This window comes from Physeter macrocephalus, chromosome 1 (assembly GCF_002837175.3).
Source record: "Physeter macrocephalus isolate SW-GA chromosome 1, ASM283717v5, whole genome shotgun sequence".
NCBI lineage: Eukaryota > Metazoa > Chordata > Mammalia > Artiodactyla > Physeteridae > Physeter > Physeter macrocephalus.
In genome coordinates, this window is record NC_041214.2 from 119,419,521 (window position 1) to 119,434,809 (window position 15,289).

A 15,289-nucleotide genomic window follows, 5' to 3' on the forward strand; every position below is an offset into this window, starting at 1 on the left:
GGAGGGTGGGAGGGAGGGATACGCAAGAGGGAAGAGATATGGGAACATATGTATATGTATAACTGATTCACTTTGTTATAAAGCAGAAACTAACACACCATTGTAAAGCAATTATACGCCAATAAAGATGTTAAAAAAATAAAATAAAATAAATAAAAACATTCTTTGGACATTTTTATATCACAAAACTTTTTTTTAATTTTAAAAGAAGCCCAATGCAGAATAAACTGGTTTAAATTTCTGGAAAATTAAAATCAGGATATAGCTTTGACTTCATCATATTCTAGAGGATATCTACATCTAGACTTTATGTCATACACCATGACTGTTGTCAACAGACACACACACACACACACACACACACACATATAAACAAACTCTTCAATGTATAAATATGGGCCTTGGTAAAGGCCCACAAAGGATCCAGTGAAGTGCCACATGCCTATCAGTTTAATTCAAAACTCTAGCCCTTTATTTTTCATATTAGGAGCATAGTGTCAATGGAAAGTATCAAACAATTAGTGCTGTGGTGGTCAGCAAACTTCATATATCACTGCAAGAGAATGCAGAATTCAGACAAATCTCAGTGTTTTTTCTTGGTAGTGTAGTCATAATATGAATAGCACCTATAGAAGCTTCTGTTTTGGGATGGTCTTTTTTGATATTCAATCATGTGCATTTCCAATACACACACGTGTGTGCATGTATATGTTCACACAGAATTTACATTGAGCTTAGATATGTGCTTATTAAAATAGCTATTTCTGAATGTTTGGTTCTTTCAAAAGTGCTTTTTACTTGTATATGTATTTATTATGCGTTCATTCAAATTATTTATAAAGTTTTCTAGATATATGCAGTAAAAAAAAATCTGGGTTATAATTATCCCTATCACATGAAATTAGGCAAATCATTTAGTCTTCTCTCTTTGTTTTTACTAATTTATTGTTGTTATTATTAACTTTATCTTTTAAAAAAATATTCCTTATATTGCAGGGACTCAGTTTTAGGCAGCTAATCTTCTGTAAAGATTCATATTACACTTTTTATAACTTTCACGTCTATGTTAAAAGTTTTTTTATGTAAGTATTCATTTTGTAATCACCTGTCCCAACTAAGCTGTTATCTTCAAGGCCTTTCAACATGCCGATAACCTTCTTTTCCAAAATCCAGTAACTAATTCTCAGGTGTGCACTGTTTGATAAATAAACCAAATTATTGCAGTATGAAAGACGAGTTAATTTTTTTTAACATTTTTCTTAATTCATTTTAATGTTTTTTAAATTTATGCCTTTGAAATTAAATGTAGAGTTCTAATGTTTTCACTAGGGCTAGGGTAGTAAAACTTGAGTTTCCAAAGGATCACCTCTGGAAAGGAAAATTTAAAGGGAATGGTTCAGTTACATAAGGGGACAATGCTGTTGGTCACACACATGCACATACACACACATACATACACACACTCACACACAGTGTTGCACATAGACTGTTCCTCAGAGTGTTGTTCTGCTTAGCCAGAGGATTATTTAGACAATCTACAAGGAAGCAATTGGAAATCAGCTTCCCAGCCTAACTTCTCAGTGTGAAGATTGCTATCATATGCAATAAAAAAAATGTACCTTTCTAAAATCTATAGAATTTTATTTATTGCTAAATTACGTTTGAAAATCAAGAAATAAAGCATATGTTAACTACTAACAAGCTGTTCTGTTTCCCGTACTCATCCTGAGATAGATAGGGAATGCCTAAATTTCATATTGATTAGAAACCAACTAACTTTATCACTGGCAAAATATAAATTTTAAAGTCTCATTTTTTATCAAGGGAGGGGGTGGGGGTAGGGGGATGGGTATATTTTTACTGGACCTGCAGTGTTTATTGATCTACCTTTATTATTTTAAAGACGATAAATTAACCTCCCCTTAGTGAATATACAGAAAATTCAAGATGAAACTATTTTCATATTGATTAAATAGACTTATCAGCAATAAAATTAACCCAGGCTTCTACCCTTGCTCCAGTCCCCACTGGGTAATCTGTCAAGAATTTTTGTCTTAAAACAAGAGGCAACTCAGTTTGGAGACTTTGAAGTCACATTACATTTTCTTGATTTGAGAGAGCTATGCAAAATCATATATGAACTAGAACATTAAATAGTAGGGAAAACAGTTGTTGATTCTAATCCATCAGAAGTGAGAAAACAAAAGTTTGTTGCTAAGCCTTCGCTTTTGCTCATGGAAAATGTGCCAATAGCTTGAGTGGTTAGAAAACTCATTGGGAACCTAAAGGATAACACGTTTGAAAACTTTTTGTCTCATGTTGCAGAGAAGAAAGCAAGGTACTGAAAGCAGCTTTCTGATTTGAAAGCCTGATGTCATCAATATGCTATTTTTGCTCTTTGCCAGGTTAACAGAATTTATTGCAGCAATTAATGCAAAACATATGTGCTGAAACACCCACATGAAAAACATAATTGCCCCCAACTTAATTTGCTACCTTTCAAAACCCTGTTTTAGCTACCTTTTCTCAATGCCTCCACTTAAATAGAGTACAAGTGTTTTTATGAAAGAGGATATAAATCTTTATAATTTATTTTCTCACCTTAAGTAATATATAAATTATCTTTTAACTAGGGGAAAGTTTCCATAGAAATTAAAGTCTACTTTTTAGGCCAAGTTCTACTTCCACCCATTACTGACCTTTATGACAATTCCAATAGTTAATTCACACTTCATTTTTATTATATAAAACTAAAAAAAATCATATCCAGGTTATATTGATAATTGCCTCACAATCTCTGTGTATGGAATTCTTGACAAGAATTTTTCCAGGGTGAGGAAAGGAGTGTCTGAGTGTCAGGAAAGGAAGACAGAGGTAAGAAAGTATGAAGAAAACACATCACAGATCACATCTTTTATTCCTCTGTCCACATCAAATTTTCTTTAATTCTTAGTGAGTCCCCAACCTATGCAGATAATCATATCTTAGGATAAACACTGCAGATTCAAAGTACTCTTTGAAGTACTTTTTTGAAAGTACTTTGAAGTCTGATTTTTCACTCCAATATTCTGAGTATTTCTAAGATTTTTCTTGCAAGTCAACAAGACACATTAGTATAGTCAGTAGGATTGCGGTTGAGAAGCTAGTGCTTTTCCTGAATAGGAGACCTCCTTAATTTACAGGCATTTGTGTACAGGAGAAAACATATGAGGTTAAAATCAGAAGACAGACAAGAGAGGGCCAGGCTCAGTTACTACTTTTTTACGATGAGTTTACTTAGTTTCCTCAGTTGTAAAATGGGAGATGTCATAATACCTACTTTAGGGCGGCTTTAAGATTAAATGAGGTCCAGTAAGTACTCAATGACAATGTAAGGGAAAAATCTTTCCAGCCAGGGGAACTCTGTGTAATTGTTATCTGATTACTGGGCATGACAACTGAAGCCATATTTAGTCTTGGAATGCCCTGGAGTCAACAATTCTATCTTTTATGAAAAACACTAAAGTTTTGATGACCACACAAACATCAGCATTATCCAACTACTAACCTACCTCGGTAATGCCGCTCCCAGAAACCCTTCCTGGTCCATTCCAGGTTTACTCCCAAAATCAGAAGAGGGAAAATACTGTTTTAATTAAAAAAACGGTGCCAATCAAATATGGGGCTGTGGGGAAAACAGACAACTTTCGATTGTGCACGGGGTGGGGAGAGGGTTTGTAGAACAGGCCCCTTAGCTTTCCCGAGGGACCTAACAGGTGGCATCAGTAAATGGACTTAACGAAAACTGAAAAAAAAAAAAAAAGTTCTTCATTTTCGTTTAGAGAGACATCTTTTGAAAATTCAAGAAATAGCAAAGGGGTCGGGAAACACAGCAGCAAGCAGGACAATGGACGTCTCAGGCTCGTCCCAACCTAGCGGGCCGACTACGAGGCGCTTTCCCAACTCTCAGGGAGTTCTGTGAACCCTGGAGAACCCTGTCCCCCTCCTGCACCTGTCACCTCGCGGGGCCGGAACTTAGGAGGACAGACCGCGCCAACTATGGACGCCAAGCTGCAAAGACTGACAGCTATGGGGGGAGGTGGGGAGTTGAGGGTGGAGGCGACAGAGACCTCGGGTCAGAGTCTGTTGTGAAAGTCGGGACTTGCCTGGCGCGTCCGAGCCGCTCGCGCTCTCCCCAGGTAAGGAGAGTCCAGGTGCTGGGGAGGACGCCGCCTCTCCGAGCGCCGGCAGCTCCGTGGTCGCAGGCAGAGGGCGCAAGTTTGCCTCTCGCCCGCCCCGCCTACGCCCGGCGCTAGTTTCCGCCGAACTTGGCGCCCTCGCGCTCCCCTGGCTCCAGCCTCCGCCCGGGCTGAGAGCGCCTGGCGCCGGCCGCCTGCAAGAAGCCGGCCGCCGCAAGGGCTCCGCGCGTGCTTGCCGCCCGCCGCCCGCGGGAGGCCGCACTGGCTCGCAGCGCCCGGGCAGCGCGCTTTGGCCGCCGGGCGCGGAGACGCTCGCGCACAAAGAACCACCGAACCCCGAGGGCTGAGCTGAGCTGGAGGACGTGGACCCGGAGAAGGGCTTTTCTGATCCGATCTGGAATCCGATGAGGAGTGAAAAGTAGTGAATTGTTGGTAGACTCCATTTTCCTGCCGCACCTATGAGCCTGGTCCCGGCGGCGGCGGAGAGTTTGAGGTTAAGATGCCCTGGTGGTGGGTGTGGTGGCCGCGAGGGCGCCTGCTCATCCCTCAGTTGCCACATCCCTGGAATTCCCCGTAAAGCTCTGTTTCGTGCTAAAATTTCTCAGGGCACACTTTTGGAATTTAATCAATATTGCATTATCAAATGTGGGAGGTGTGATGCGAAGGAAGAGAAGCGCCATCATACCTCCTGTGGCCACCCCAGTTCATGGCTAAGGTTATTCACAACAGTTTATTTGTACAGTGCTGCCACTTGTTTTCCCCCTCATTCCTCGCCTATTATTCTGACTTCACCATGTTGGTTTGGATTATGTGGATTTTCACCCTCTGCTTTGACTGGAACAGCAGGACATGGTTTAAAATGAAGGGAGGGAGGGGGTTCCCCACTCAGGGCTTCCAGTTTAATAACATCACTCCAAGTTGGAGGTTTTAGTGCTGAACTGGTTTTGATTCCATCCATCCTCCACATGCATACGCCCAGGCTTCCAAAGGGGTTTGGCTTACACTCTCAAAACTTTCCTAGACAAAATATTTTCTTCAGGGGAAAAATCAAAAGTGTGTAAACTTGAGAGGAGAAACAAAAGCACGCAACGCCCCCCAAACCCGCACGCCGCCCCAAACACACACCCTGTGTGTGTGTGTGTGTGTGTGTGTGTGTGTGTGCGCGCGCGCGCGCGCAGGTTTTTAGAGATCTACCAAAAATTGATTAGCCAGATGTTTGACGTGGTAAATATTCTTCTTTTAAGCAAAAGACAAATATTATCATTGGTTTTAGAATCTTTGCATTTCTCTACCTCTCCATCTTTCTAATCGACTTTTTATTTTCTATTCTCTTGCAAAGACGTTTTTTCTCTTTGTAATCCACCACCTTTTTAGAAAAATTTCACAGAAAGCTGGTAGGAGGCAAACTAAAACTTGCTGACTTTCAGACTTTTCCAAGAGGAAAACTTCTGCCAGATTCCAAGAACTACCTGATTCTAGGGAGCTGGTAAAAGACACAGAGAGTGAAATCAAGGGGTGCACATGTGCCCACACCCTGATTTCCAGGAGGGGTGTCTGCCTAGACTGATTTGTGTCTTGGAATCCTTTGCATTTTATAAACGTCCAAGAATGTTTTTATTTCTAAAGTCATTACAGAAGAATTAAGGTTTTCAAATTTCTTAGAAATAAATTTCAAAGCCTGGTTTTCAGTATACCTGGATGAATAATATAATGAACGTTTTATACCACCAGTCATCCCTTTATTTGAAAAATCTGTGGAAAGCTACTTGTGCACTTGGTAAAAGCGCTGCTCTGACCCTCCCTGGTGATAAAATCCATATCTCTGAAAACAGAATAAAAAAGGGGGCACCTGCATCTATTTTTCTAGATCTTTTATCAAACAGGAATTAAAAGAACAAGATTTATTAAAAGTTTTAAAGACAAGTGTGTAAAAAATAAAGTTGAGGATCTTGACAGAAAATGATTTGCAAAACAGTGTTCTTCCAAGCAATACATATTTCTCCTTCCATCTAGTATTTATGCCAAACAAAATCATTGGAAAATGACTAAAATCAAAGGTAACCCACAACAGAGATTTCCTAGCAAGTAAATGTCTGTAAGAACCTATCGAGTTTTGATGATTTGTGGAAAGTTTTATTAATATTTTCTTGAAGATTTTATGACTTGGAGAATGTAACTCTCAAGAACAGTTCTTGCTGTTTCCATTTGTGTTGAAGTTAGTAAATCAAATATACTGTAGAAATATGTTTTGCCTCTAAAAATCCTTTGCATATGTAACTGATTATTTGATATTTAAAAATTGCATATATTTTATTTCAGAAAAAATCCAGAGTTTCAGAAACAATTTTGACATTTAGGGATCTTCATAAAGAAAGTTATTTTGAGAAACTATTAAAAGTGAAGGACTCTTAAAGAACACACCAAAATTTGAATATTAAAATGTGGATAATATATAGACACGATAAAGAATCTTATTAAGTCTTTTCTTTAAAGATAATAAGTTTCTTATGAGTCAAGGTGAAACTACTAAATTGTTTATAAAAGCAAAGAGTAAACCATAATTATATTCAAGTAATAAAAATCTTCACATGAAACTCCCTAAATCTACTACACAATGTTAAAAAAATACCTTTAAGTTCTGATTGTACACAACGTTTTGTTTAAAACGTTTGTATTCATTTTATGTACTTTTTGTTGTAGCTCCCAATTATTAGTGTTTCATGGGAAAGACAACTTTATATAAAATGCACCATAATCTTATACGGGGTAATGTTGTTTTGTTATATGTAGTTTCCCTTTTATGGTTCCAGCTGCTTCTGAGTTATAAACATATTCAATTGACTTTATATCTTGAAATGGGTAGAAAAATCATATTAACTACAGCACCAATAATAAGAAAGTATAAAATTGAATCTGTTCATAGTTACGATGAAGCTGGTTTGTACTTATAAATCTATTGTTATTGCAAGAATATTTACTATTTAAGAGTTTTTAATTGCTTATTTATAACAAGGACAAGAATGGCGTGGTATATAAAACATAAGAGTGAGGAGAATGGGGTATCAAAGTGGACATTTCCCCACTTGAATTATTATTATCAATATTAGTCTTTAGGAAGATATAGATTCAGAATGAATTAATTTCATGATAGATTTTGAGAGGTTGCAAGAAGTTTCTTTCCGGCACAATCAAAATATTATCGTAGCAATTCAGGTTGTCAGTAAAAGCTTAAACAAATTTGCTGATAATCCTGTTAATGACCTAGGTCAAGTGTTAACTGTTGTGGGTTATAAAGTAGTGAAATTAAGGTTTCTCCTACCTCCAGGCAAATAGCAAAGTTATAACTGTTGGGGGGAAGTAGGGGCGAGCCATTAGGAAAGCTATTAAATTACAAAAATGTATAATGCATTCAATTATTTAGTCTAGAATGATAAAATGCTATTAAAAGCAAATGTAAACTCTTTAAAATATAACTATAAAGGTGATATGACAGCTTAGTTCTCTATTAATATTTCAACCACAATGTGTTATTATTTGAGGATAAGTGTTTATACATGAAAATGATGCCAAGTCATACTGATTTTTAAAAAGGGAAAAATCTATTATTTAAATGTTTACTGTCTCCATCATTTGCCTAATATTCAAAGGGAAGCATACAGTGTTCATCTCGAAGTTCTACTTTTAATTACGCTTTAAACGATCACATAGTATCCTTTTGTACTTAAGTGACTTACGTTCAGTGGAATACATTTCATATAGTGTGCCTACCACGCCAATAAAAGTCTCCCCCCAAAAGTAGTATATATATGAAGATTGAATTTTATTCACTTTAATTTTGAAAACTGATTTCCAGTGTAAAGAACTCTATAGGTAAATGTTAATCTAAATTACAAACACTTTTGGATAGAAAAATGATTTAGTATATTATGTACTGATGAATAAGCAGTGCATTCTGCCTCAGAAAGCTTCAAATGTAGAAAAGTGTCTAAAGAGATTACTTTATCCACTGCTAAAAGAGATTAAACAAACAATAGTCGATTCTTTACTTTATATCAAGTTTTAACCTCTTTGTAAAGATATTTTTATTTAACATTATCATCATCCATCTGGGATGGCAACAGGGAGCAAATATATAAACTTTTCTAATAATACATAATGTAACAATCCTATTTTGTCATGAAAAGTAGTTGCTTTCCCATGGAAGTCTTTTCTTGGTGTGTCATGTAAACAGACCTGGTAAGATTTTAATAAAGTTCCCTGCAGCTTTTGTAAAGTTTCTATTTAAGTATATAGGCCAATTCTTGATTTAAAGAATCATCAAAATTATAAATAATTATCATCAAAGAGGCCAGTCATAGAAAGTATCACCTGGAATCATTTTCTTGAAGGCATATTAGAAAGTTATCTGTAACTGGATTAATAAAAGGAAAGTTCATACTAAACTTTTTTTCTAAGTATTTTTCTCTTATCATGGACCCATGGCATTTCAAAATTGATATTTGATTATCAATTCTCAAATTTAAAAATAAGTCACACAATGGCACATTTCCTAGCAATTAACTCAGTGGTTAGGTTTTTGTTCTCTTTTAGTTCTATCTTGACTATCTTCATAATAGATTGCAAAATAAATTCTAGTAAATTTCTAGTAAATTTTCTATAGTGTTGAAATATAATTTTTAACATATCATTTTAAATACAACCTAGTATTTTGTATTTCAGTTCTCAAAATTTATATTAGAAACCTTTATTAATGAGATTCATTTTTTCATTATTCCTTCTATCCAATATATGAATTTTCATAAGCATTACTTTTTATTCAAATAACATTGTTAGAAGAATTGCATAGAAATCTTGGCACATACTTGGATTTTTCACTTTTCATGTTGTTCACCTTTACTACTATGTCCCAAGCTATTGCATTAATATTTGAAATCTTACTCAAATATTACCCAAGTTAAATCATTCATTTTACATTTTGTTTCAAAGCTTCCCTTCGTGACCTCAGAAGAGAAAGGAGACTACCATAGGACGTGATCTGGAAAGAATAATCCCACAAACAATGGATAGATAAACTTTTGCTCAAGCAAATTAAATGTAATTATGTCAGCTTTCTGAATATATTCACCTTTTTATATACATATTGTCAATGTGTACCTGCCTGTATAATAATATGCATTATATACCCACATATACATAAGGTGTGGCTTAAAAGCAATTTGCATTTGATAATTCCTATTTCATTAAATTAATATTCATTAATTTTATATAAGTGTCAATAAGTTTAAAAGGCCTTTTTTTCTCTTGCAATTTACTGAAAGGTTACGTTTTGCACAAAAATAATGACTCTCATTAATGACTCGCTATATCCCTGTGCATTATTAATTCACTAAAATCCATTATCTAAATAGTTTATAAATATTCCATCTGGAGAAATACAATTCATCATAGCAATATGGGAATAATATTACTGTTTTCTAGCTATTATCAACACTTTAATATTTTCAAAGAAACAAAAGAATAAACACTAATTTTAACATACTTATATGTTATTCATTATACAAATAACTACGCTTGCCTTTCATTCATAAAAAATGATTGACCATTACTTTCAAATAAACATGTTAATTTGATTTGTAAAAAAAGTCACTTGAAGGTAAGATAATTTCTTGATCCTTTTATTTTAGAATTTTTAATTTCCCAATAAAAAAAGACAAAAAATTTAATGAAATCTGCCAAGTTGACAAAAGCAGTCACTAAGGAAAGAATGAAATTAAACTGCTCTATTAGCAGTGAAAGTAGGTCACCAAATATGAGAGGCAGTTTTTATATTTAATTAAAAAGTTTCTAAATATTTTTGAGTTTTTACCTGTGTTTTAAAAAAATAATATATACAATATACAACGGTACTGGCTTGCCAATGTACTTTTTAGTTAGTGACATAACATATAATGCAGCATTTGCACATCAACTTCTCAGTATTGCTAAATTGCTAAATATTATTGTTATAAGTTCAAAATGATTAAGAGGAAATCAAAGTTGTAAGTGTTGCTTGAAAGCAATCAATTATTCAGAAAAGTTTTTCTTAAGAGTTAGCGATTATATTCACAAATCATTAGGAATAGATCATAAAAGGTATACAGGAAAAAGGCAGTCTCTATCAAGCACAAAATCTTATAGGAAACATTGGTGTCCTTAATATTAGGTTTGCACTTTAATCCATTGAAAAGGGATGAATGCCCATTAGGAGGAAAATAACCCAGAACTAAGGAAATACCATTTGCTGCATATGAACATTCTTTCTTAATTTGCTGTTCAGTTATTTACTACACCTACCCAGGAGTTTTCACTATTCATTAAATACATTCTCCTATTCGTATATAAGCCCTTAAACAAAGAAAATCCAATCTCAGCTTATTGTAATTCCTGCAAATATTACTTATGTTAACGTGGCATATGCTGCTCATTAGAACCTGTACCACAGAGCAAACCACCGCCTGGCGGGATACACATCACTTCAATACAGCAGTTGCAACATAAATAGACACACACACACACACACACACACACACACACACACACACACACACATCTCCGCTTCAACAAACTCTGATTTCGCTTTAGCCCATTTATAAATGCCATGATCCTAAGTTGGAACAACCTGTCATTACCTTTAAACATACTAAAGAATCTAGAGAGGAGGGTGGAATATTCTTTTAAACTTCTCAGAGTACTACATGGTCATAATTAGGAAATAAAATACTGCTATGACTATTTGGCAATTAACATACCGGGTTGTAAAACTGGAGGATTTTTCTTTCTTTCTGCTTAAAACTGGCAAACAAGATAATTGCTTGAATTGGTATCAGATTTAAAACACATTTTAGGTTTAGGCAATCCAAAATTATCTCTTAGAGTGTTTTAGAAGACAGCCGAAAATAAAAGCACCTCTTTAGTTTACTCTGAGAGCAAACTGCTTTATTCGGAGGGACCTCGACGACCTGAGAAGGCTTCGGTGAGAACGTGCTTGGAAAAGCTTTAGCCCCGCGGGGCAGGGCTGTGTGCGTCGCTGTACCTGGCTTACCTTCATTGGAAGGTTGGAGAATCAGTTCCCCGAAGCAACTGAGAACAGAGCAGCTGAGAAGGAGGAAGATGGAGAGGTGACAATCCATGTTGCTGGTGCAGAGGGCAGTGAGAGGAGCATATCTCCATGAAGCATGCCAGTGATGTGAGGGGGAGCGCTCTGATTGCTGGAGAAGTTACCATGCTCCGCTCGCAGGCTGATGTCAAGTTTGACACTGGAGATAAGGAGGAGTCTGGCTGCCTTTCCTCGAACCTCGCTCAGGGACATCCCTGGGTCCTAGTGCCGTCGGAAGCGAGCGCTGAAGAAGAACAGGACAAGCGCGCGCGGTCTCGCAGACAGCTCTGAAGCACCGAGCTGGGGCGGAAGGGGGTGGGGGTCGCGGGCGTCACCAAAGGCGCAGGAAATCCCGAAGTTATGATGGTGCGGTGGTGGAGAGTAGCGGTGGGGAGAGAACAACAACCCCTCCTTATTTTCAATGGAAAGCAGCTATTTTATTGTTTGCAGTACATGCTCTTGTAGGTTAATCCCCCGAAGAAACCAGAAACCCTGCTAGAGTGTCATATGGCAGAGTGAATGGAAAAGAAACTGAAATGCCAGAGAAATGTTTGTTATTAAAAGAACAGGAACCCTTCATTTAAAAGAAAAGATTGTTGATTGTATTCAAAGGAAAATTGGGATTATTCCTTCACTGTGTTCAATGGGATCATAACTGTTCGCAAAGCCCTTTCTGGTGCAGAAAGACACTAATATACACCCCAGATCAGAAAGTCTCTTCAGTTCTACACCAAGTGGTATCAGGACTTTTAAAAGAGATTTGGCACAGGATTTCCGTGTGCATAAAGTGCACTTTGGTTTTCCAAACTAGGAAGTAACCTTCAGCATCTAAGGAAGTGAGCAGGTCAGCACGCATCCCTTGTTCTATGCTGTGGGTATAAATAAGAGTAATAGAAGTCAAGCCTGAAGTTCTTGACAGCACATCACTACCCTCCCTCCTTCACTATCTAGCATTAGGATCTCTGAGTTCTGTGAGATAAACAATGCATTATTCACAGCTTCCCATTTAGCTTTCCAGCCACTTCCAATCTGATAATAGCTGGAAGCTGTTCTTTAGCATTCCAAATCCAAAGACTAAATAATAGTGTCCTTACACTTTCTCACTTACTTTACACCATGGTTATAAATGGTTTCTCTTATTTCCAGTTCCCTTGCTGGACAACATAATTGCAATCTATTTCAGCCAAATAATTTTGTAATTTCTATTTTGAGAACTATTCTTGTGTGTCTTTAAAATATTCCCCAGAAAATGATCACTCAAATATCCTCCTGCTCATCAATCTTTTCCTATTCTAAACAGAAAACAAGACTTACATTCCTTGCACAACTCTGGAAAGTAAAGGTAAGTTGACAGCTGTAGGATCAGTGATCAATTTTAGAGCTTTAAGTTGTAGAATCTAAATAAGGATTTGAAAGGCCTTGCTAATAAGTATTCTTTTCACAAACACTATGTTTTTAATGAGAGAACATGATTTTCACATGAATTTTAATAAGTGGCTTCTGATACTAGTTTGTCTGCTGGGATCAACGGTTGGGGGTGGGTAGAGGAAGCCAGGAAAAAAGAGTGACTGCTAACTTTTTGTGTGTGTGCCTTGTTACTTTGTATCTCTGACTTCTTCCCACATTATGTCACTGGAGGCTGTAGAACCCCCTTCAAGTGCCAAGTCTGTCAGAATTGAAAATAATGACAGGTACTGAACAGAAGATTCAGATAGTGGTGACTCTGGCACTTTTTAAAGTTCCAACACAATTTTAGTCTTTCCATTGTTCTAGGTTTAGATAAAATTTTTCTGAAACTTGAAAGAAAATAAAGCCTTATTTGGAAGTGACAATTTAAAGACATTTTGGAAAAACATAGCAATGTGCTGATATCCACGTACACTGGCTTCCCCTTACACTACTTCTCTTTTCACACTTAAACCGCTTATCACTGTAGAAAGAGGCATTCATGTTTGAAAGAAGCTACAATAGCGTGAAAATAAGTAAAAAGCAATTCCTGGCCTGGGAATAGAAAGTAAATAATATAGGATCTCTCAATTATAGACTCTCTAGAACAAGAGACATTGGATAACAAGAAGTTTCCATAATCTGAATGCCATTTTGAATAGATGTGAAAAAGAATGATGTCAGCAAACAGAGGGGTGCAAGGAATTTAGCCAAAGTAGTAGTAGGAGGGATAGAGGTGTGGGCAGCCAATTCAGGGAAAGCCTCATCAAAAAAGTAATAACTGAGCTGTAGTTTGAAGGATGAGTAGGAGTTTGCTAATTGGAGAATGGTTTGGAAGGCACTGCAGGCAAGCAGATGGAACATAAACAAAATCATAATAGTTTCCAAGTTAGGGCAAAAGAAAGCATCTGACATGTATAGAGCAAAGAGCATATGTGATACCAAAAGGGCTAGGATACAGGAAAGAGATGAGGTGGGGGGACAGAGTGGTAGGAGATGTTCCTTGAAAGGCAGATTGGAAACTGCAGAAATTTCTATGCCACGTGTCAGTGATTTTACAATATATTCTAGATGAAAGAGGGACATAAAAAGCCTTTCAGCAAGTAAGAACTTGATTATATCTGGGTTTTAGGAAAAAAATTTACTGATAGCATTGAGCATCTCCACCTGTTGTATAGGGCCCACCTGCTATTGAAGTACCTGGAATACTTATCAAAAGTGCACATCCCCTGCACATTGTTAGAGCTTGGAGTTGAGGCCACTGGCCGATGAACTCACAAGTGTAGGTAGTGCTACCTGAGGGACAAGTTTTTTGCTAACACCACAAGGGTCTCTGGCCCAATAAGTGGAGTTTGATAGTAATACTTGCTACAAATGTATGATTTTAATGTATGAAAGCTTTAAGGAGAGATGAAAAACCATTTTTAAAATGGCCTGTGTTTTCTTCTGCTTTTCTCCATTATTTCTCACTTAGGACCTCTCAGGCATTTCTGTTTTCAGACTAACTTGATGTATCCTGTTTTAAGATACTAAAAAGGGAGCTCACTCAGTGGGTCTGATGTGGTGGATACTTGCCCGGGAAGTTCTGCACATGTGTGGCACCGCCTCCTGTGAACACCCATGGGAGGTCATGCCTGATCTCTACTTCTACAAAGATCCTGAAGAGATTGAAAAGGAAGAGCAGGTGGCAGCTGAGAAGGCTGTGGCCAAGGAGGAATTTCAGGGTGAATGGACCGCTCCCGCTCCTGAGTTCACTTCTCCTCAGCCTGAGGTGGTGGACCAGTCCGAAGGTGTGCAGGTGCCCCCTGTGCCTGTTCAGCAGTTCCCCACTGACTGGAGTGCTCAGCCCACCACTGAACACTGGTCTGCATCTCCCACTGCTCAGGCCACTGAGTGGGTAGGAACAACCCCTGGGTGGTCTTAAACTGTTCTTCCACAAACTCCTAAAATGGAAATAGGTTGACGGAAAATAAACAGTTTCTAAAAAAAAAAAAAGAAAAAAAAGTGTACATCCCTTCTGACCACCACAGGCTCATGGAATCTGAATCTCTGAGGTTGGGACCCAAGAACTTGCAATTTGACAAGCTCTTCAGGTAATCCTTTTGATCCCTGACATTTGAGAACCACTGCTGAATGTGAAGGAGGGAAAATCAGAGGCAGAATGGTGAGATTTGAAGCCATTTTAAAATAACTAAAGTAATAAGGAACTGAACTAGCATCCAACTGACGGAAAGAAGGAAGATACATGATGAAATTAAAACACACGTTTGAGGTGAAACAAACTATATACCCCAAAGGAAAGAAAATGGATTTTGGGGGCTGAGGAAGAGGGAGATGACTAAGATAGTTGCAATATTTAATTCCCCTCATTGTTCAGTTCAACAGAAGGTGAGTGCCTAACATGTGCTTAATCATGTGCTAGACACTGAGGTCAAAACCATGAATAAGAGGGCCCTTTAAAATAATTCAGAATCACAGCAAGAAATTATGCAAGTGTTAGATAGAGGTGCATGTAGAGTATTTTCATAGC

At 37.3% G+C, this 15,289-nt stretch overlaps 2 protein-coding genes and 1 non-coding gene across 5 annotated transcripts in view; 2 read left to right on the forward strand and 1 right to left on the reverse strand.

Annotated features, from left to right (window-relative positions):
- EPHA3 (EPH receptor A3) overlaps nucleotides 1–11,446 on the reverse strand; it is a 362,563-nt gene extending 351,117 nt beyond the window's left edge. For all 3 annotated transcript variants that reach the window (XM_055086086.1, XM_024120412.3, XM_024120411.3), the window contains exon 1: nucleotides 11,260–11,446. In XM_055086086.1, the coding sequence (XP_054942061.1) occupies nucleotides 11,260–11,347 (88 nt within the window). In that variant the 5' untranslated portion in view covers nucleotides 11,348–11,446. The remainder of the gene's footprint in view (nucleotides 1–11,259) is intronic.
- A 1,551-nt stretch (nucleotides 11,447–12,997) lies between these two features.
- Nucleotides 12,998–14,683, forward strand: LOC102978982 (40S ribosomal protein SA-like). Its single transcript, XM_055085627.1, has 2 exons — nucleotides 12,998–13,004; nucleotides 14,286–14,683. Exons 1-2 carry the CDS (start codon nucleotides 12,998–13,000, stop codon nucleotides 14,681–14,683), a joined length of 405 nt encoding a protein of 134 aa, XP_054941602.1.
- Nucleotides 13,988–14,135, forward strand: LOC112064031 (small nucleolar RNA SNORA62/SNORA6 family). Its single transcript, XR_002891324.1, has one exon. It is a non-coding gene; the product is annotated as a small nucleolar RNA SNORA62/SNORA6 family (small nucleolar RNA).
- Nucleotides 14,684–15,289: the final 606 nt, after the last annotated feature.